General features: G+C 48.9%; 1 protein-coding gene across 1 annotated transcript; it reads right to left on the bottom strand.

The window, feature by feature from the left end:
* Positions 1-4915: 4915 nt before the first annotated feature.
* LOC128832609 (olfactory receptor 51G2-like) lies at positions 4916-5851 on the bottom strand. The gene has a single exon (XM_054020136.1). It carries the CDS (start codon positions 5849-5851, stop codon positions 4916-4918), a length of 936 nt encoding a protein of 311 aa, XP_053876111.1.
* Positions 5852-6166: the final 315 nt, after the last annotated feature.

Genomic DNA, 6166 nt, shown 5'->3' with positions numbered 1-6166 from the left:
AACAAATTGCTAATCTGAATGCTGATTGGCACTCAACAAGGATATATGCTGGCCAAGAAGAATCAGGATTGTCACAATAAAACCAGGATATATCATCTATTTACACCCTAAACCTGGTGCTTTCTTGTCTTGGGAGGTATCTCACAATTTAATCATTACAGGTGTGGCGAAAGTAAATAAAGAAGTGTTATTTACATCTTCGCATAACATAAGAAATAGGGGGCACCAAATTAAATTAATAGGCAGCAGGTTTAAAACAAGCAAAAGGAAGCATTTCTTCACACAATGCACAGTCAACCTGTGGAACTCCTTGCCAGAGTATGTTGTGAAGCCAAGACTTTACCAGGGTTCAAAAAAAAACCAAGATAAATTCCTGGAGGATAGGTCCATTAATGGCTATTAGCTAGGATGGGCAGGGATTGTGTCCCTAGCCTCTGTTTGCCAGAAGCTGGGAATGGGCAACAGGGGATGGATCACTTGATGATTAACTATTCTGTTCATTCCTTCTGCGGCACCTGGCATTGGCCACTGTAGGAAGATAAGATACTGGGCTAGATGGACCTGTGATGGGTTGGATCACAGAAAAGCCCTTGGGAACTGCCAACTGATGTGCCAAGACTACTTCTGCCCTGGCTTTCCTGCCCTGACCCGCTAGCCTGCTTCAAACCCAGACCCAGGTCTTAACCACATCCCCTAACAGCTGCAGGCTTAAACCGAAAACAGATTAATAAGTGTTCCTGTCTTTAACACGCAGATACTCAACTCCCAATGGGGTCCAATCCTCAAATAAATCCGTTTTAACCTGTCTAAAGCTTATACAGGGTAAACTCATAAATTGTTCGCCCTCTATAACACTGATAGAGAGATATGCACAGCTGTTCTCCCCCCCCCAGGTATTAATACATACTCTAGGTTAATTAATAAGTAAAAAGTGATTGTATTAAATACAGTAGGATTTAAGTGGTTCCAAGTAGTAACAAACAGAACAAAGTGAATTGCAAAGCAAATTAAAATAGAACATGCAAGTCTATGTCTAATACAGTAAGAAAACTGAATACAGATAAAAACCTCACCTTCAGAGGAATTCCAGTAAGCTTCCTTTTACAGGCTACTTTCCTTCTAGTCTGGGTCCAGCAATCACTCCCCCCCACACATGTAGTTACTGTCCTTTGTTCCAGTTTCATTCAGGTATCCTTGGGGGTGGAGAGGCTCTCTCTTGAGCCAGTTGAAGACCAAATGGAGGGGTCTCCCAGGGATTTAAATAGACTTTCTCTTGTGGGTGGAGAACCTCTCCTCTCTCCTATGTAAAGTCCAGTTCCAAGATGGAGTTTTGGGGTCACATGGGCAAGTCACATGTCCATGCATGACTCCATTTTTACAGGCAGCAGCCCTTGTTTATATGCTTCCCTGAACATCCTCATGTAGACTTCTTATGTGGATTGGAGCCTTCCAAGATTCATTGTCCGTAAAGTGTTTCTTGATTGGGCACTTAATTTGCACATTCCTTTCTCAAGAAGCTAACCAAATGCTTTACTAAGGCTACTTAGAAATCAAGCAAGTACACAGCCAATATTCGTAACTTCAAATACAAAAATGACACGTGCATACAAATAGGATGAATAGATTCAGTTGATCATAACCTTCACAGAGATATGTTACATGGCATATGTAGCATAAAACATATTCCAGTTATGTCATATATATACATTCATAACCATATTTCCATAGAGCCTTATGGGGTGCACCATCACAGGACCTTTAGTTTAACCCAGTACTGACATTCTTATGTTCTTATGTTCTTAATTGTCCCACTGTTTGAGCTGGGAACAACACCCGTCTATGCTAAACATTTATCACCAAGCAGGTCCGACTGGATACCTCAGTCTTCCGTTTGGGTGCTTGTGACCAGAGCTGTAGAGTCACCCCCAGCCTGCTTAAATGTAGTAGCTTTATTCACAAACAACATAAGGCATTAGAGAAAAATGATTTTAAAATACCAGGCAGCTGTCACACATCTTCATTCGTCTATCTCACGTATCACTACAAGTTAAGTTACTCAGGCTTTGCTCTGGAGATAGAGAAACAGAACTGGCCCAACTTACATTCTCTTGGGAAGTCAAGGATCTCTTGGGACCAATGGTGTAGCTAGAACAGGAAAACTGGCTGGGCCTAGCTTTCAGCTGGGCAGGCAATGACAGGGGGCCTGCCTCCCCCCACAGAGGCAGATTAGGATTTGTGGGACCCTGACTGGGCCAGGACAACTGGGATTCCCTCCCTACCCCTTCTGCAGCCCTCCTTCCTACCAGACAGTGGGTTTGGGTTACAGGGGCTTGCCCCACCCAGTGCTCCTGCGGGTTAGTGGGGTCCAGGCAGGGGGATTGCCCCACTTCCCCTGCCCAGCACTCCTGCCTGCAAGAAAGTCCAGGTGCTGGGTCTTTTCCCACACCACCCCCCGGCACTCTTCCCGTATCCTGACCCACTCCCCAGCAGGAGCTCTGGGCCAGGGGAGTAGGGAAAGCCCTGTGTTCAGACCCTGCTTCTCTGCACAAGCACTGGGCAGGTGGAGCAGACTGGGGTGGCCCCATTGGACCAGACCCAGTGGCTAATCTGCTATCAGGCCAGACAGGCACCCATGAGGCACATCCCATTTGGGCTGGGTGACCAGGGCATCATCGCATGTGACTGGCAGGAGAGAGACACAGTTGGATACTGAGCTGTGGGCAGGAGTTGCAGCCAGTGGATTGGGAAGCTCTGCTCAATTTAGGCCCACCCATGACTATACCCTCCTTTGGACACAGCCTAGTTTCCCTGTGTCTCTGAGAGCATCCTCTCATCTATTTGCTCCTTTCTTGTGGAAGCAGCCTTTGCTGAAACCCATGTGAGCCTGTCACCATAGTGCTCAGCTGTGTCCGTGTTACTGGCCCAAGCTGTGAAGCTGACCTTTTTCCCTGAGACTGCTTTCTCCCAATGAGACAGTCTAAGATGAGCCCTCTGTGGCTGTTGCTCCATTATTTGGCAGTTAGACCCACTCAGCCTTAATGGCTGCAAACACCGGTCTGGTGACTGTGCTGAAAGGCTCAGTATCATCGTGACACTCCAACACTTCCCTCAGAATTCTACTACCTATCCCTCACTGCCACTCCTGAGGAACCCCACATCTGCCATGGACACCAAGGTGCTGGAGTCATGGGGTTTCCCAGAAGCCGGCTGTCACAGGAGGCTGTGATAAGAGGTCTTTTGTAGAGAAATGTCAGAGGTGTTGCTCTGTGGAAACTGACATAGCCCCGATCTCAGGGTCTCAGAGTATCTGAGCACCTTGTACGTATTTATCCTCTCGCCATCTCTATGAGGCAGGGCAGGGCTATTATCCACCTGTGCAGAGGCTCAGAGACAGCCAATGGCTTCCCCATGGTCACACATGGAAAGGGAATCAAACCCAGTTCTCCTGAGTTGCAGAGCAGTGCCCAGACAACAGGGCCAGCCTTCCAGCCATCTGAGTGGTGAGAAGTATGGGTGGATTCTCTGCTGCATCAGCAGAGATCCCCGCTTCGCTGTAGAGAGCAGGGATGGCAAGGAGCCAGTTACAGTGGTCTGATTCACTGTCCTGTTCTCCTCCTGCATCAGTGGGGTTTAGAGCAGCCTGGGGGCTGAGCTAAACTCTGCCCAGTGGTAACGGCTTTCAAGTGCACAGCTCATTCTTGCTAACTCCCTGAAAAAAGGGGCTATCCCAGAGTGCCCCCTTTTGGACTGAGGAAGCCCTCCATACACCCTGCCCTTCCCTCTAAGGTCCATTCAATGACTTACTCTCAGCCTGGGATATTTAATACAAGAGTCCAATTTGAGGGTTCACATTAATTCAGTCTTCTCTAAAACACAAGGACATCCTCCTCCTTTACTCAGGAGCCTCCCCACCAAACTCCTTTTTGGGGTGAGCATTGGTGCAGTCTTGCCACAATCCATGTTCCTTTTCCACAGCGGCCCCACCCCCTGCCCCATCTCTTCCCACTAAGGCCTTCCCCCTACTCCTCCTCCTCCACTTCTCCTGATGCTCCCCTCCCCACGCCCCCGGGCCAGGCCACCGGTTGGGCCATGGAAAGAGCTACCCCAGGAGCCCAGGCTGCTGTGAGGAGCCACATACTCTCCATCTTCTCTGGCGGGCATCCTGGGGGGTAGGGACACAGGCTGGAGGCTTCTCTTGGGCCCCCCACACCCTTTGTCCAGGGCAGCTGGAGGAAGTGGTGCTCCTCACAGTGGCTCTAGCTCAGCAGGCATTTTTTAAAATGGCCCGGCTTCAGCTTCTGGCCTGGGGAGGGGGTGGAGTGTTGGGGGAAGAGGAGGAGAAGCGGGTGGATCCTGACAGGGGAAGAAGAGGGTGAGGGGCAGCATCACAGAGAGGGTGGGGTCCTGCCTCTTTTCCTCTTTTGATTTTGAAAAGGTGGTCACCCAACAGTGAAAGGGATGGGTGGGATAGGAGCTAGCTGTGTCTCTGTTGGGGAGATGAGGACCATTTCCACCCCTTTTCATTGCTGGGGTAACACGAATGGAGGGGAGGAAGAGGTAACCTGGGCCTGAGTCTCTTCCTAGGACTCCTGTGTGTCCGACCCTCACTCACACACTCAGCTCTGCTCTGCCTCGGTGTGGAATGGGCTCAGAGGTTTATTGTATGCAGAGCCATGAATGGGGATGGCGGGCTGTGAGAATGGCTTATCTTGGGGCTCCTGTGTTAATCATGTCTCAGACACGACTCAGTCACAAGCACCTGGCTGAGGGCATAGGGGAAGGGTGGGTGTCCATGCCCCTTGAACAGCCCTTGTCCACAGCTGGTGCAGCCCCCATGGATCACACAGTACCCAAAGTACCCATATTTTTCATCTCCCATGTCATCACTGCTGGAGCCAGATGATGAACTGACCCTTCACTTGATGAATACCCTAATTATCCTCACACGAAGGTGTTTGCTTTTCACGCTGTACACAATTGGATTCATCACGGGCGGGATGAGCACATGGATATAGCCCAGGGGAATCTGAAGCAAGGGAGAAGAGCCCGTCCCGAATCTGTGTATCACAGACAGGCCGATCATTGGCGTGTAGAAGAGCAGGACGGCGCAGAGGTGGGAGACGCAGGTGTTCAGGGCTCTGAGGCACTCCACATGGGACGTGATGCTCAGCACTGTTTTGAGGATCATCACATAAGAAAGAAAGATGAGCAGCGAGTCCATCCACACCGTAAAGACTGAAACAGACAAGCCATAGATGCTGTTTACTCTGATATCTGAACAAGCCATCTTCATGACGTCCTGGTTTAGGCAGTAGCAATGGGAGAGGACATTGGATCGACAATATCGGAACCGTTGAAGGAGAAAAGGGAGTGGGAGTATTAGAGCCACCCCTCTTAGCACACACACCAGTCCCATCTTGCCTATTCTTGGCAGGGTTAAGATAGAAGCATATCTCAGCGGGTTACAGATTGCGATAAAGCGGTCAAAGGCCATCAACAAGAGCACAGAGGATTCAATGCATTTAAGCAAGTGGATGAAGAACAGCTGGGCAAAACAGGCATCGAGGCTGATCTCTCTAGAGTTAAGCAACAATATACCCAGTGTCGTTGGCATGGTGGATATCGATAAGGCAAGGTCTGTGATGGCCAACATGGAAAGGAAAATGTACATGGGCTCATGGAGGCTTGGATCTGTTTTTATAATGAACAGAATTATTGAATTTCTTACTATCGAAATAATGTACATTAAGCTAAAGGGGATAGAAATCCAGAGATGGACGTCTTCCTGCCCAGGTATCCCAGTGAGAAGGAACACTGCAGAGTTGAATTTGGTGCCATTGACAGATGACATAATGTCCTGGGCAGGGCCAAGGAGTTCTGAACTTTCCTTCCTAAAAGGAAAAAGGACAGGAGACTGGATGATATTGAATGAGACATTTTTCTGCACTCAGTGCAAGTCTAGAGACTCCCAGTTACTCAAACAAGATCAGCAAAAATATAGTCTTGGGTTTACACAACAAATAGGAAGATAGGCATCGCGAGAGTGGATCAGACCCATGGACCATCTAGCCTAGTATCCAGTGACCGGTTCCAGGTGCTTCAGAGGAAGTGAAAAACACCCTGCAATAGGGTGCTTTGAAATAACCTGCATCCACTAATTAGACAA

The sequence above is a fragment of the Malaclemys terrapin genome, chromosome 1 (genome assembly GCF_027887155.1).
Source record: "Malaclemys terrapin pileata isolate rMalTer1 chromosome 1, rMalTer1.hap1, whole genome shotgun sequence".
NCBI lineage: Eukaryota > Metazoa > Chordata > Testudines > Emydidae > Malaclemys > Malaclemys terrapin.
This window is presented reverse-complemented; position numbering and strand designations above follow the sequence as displayed.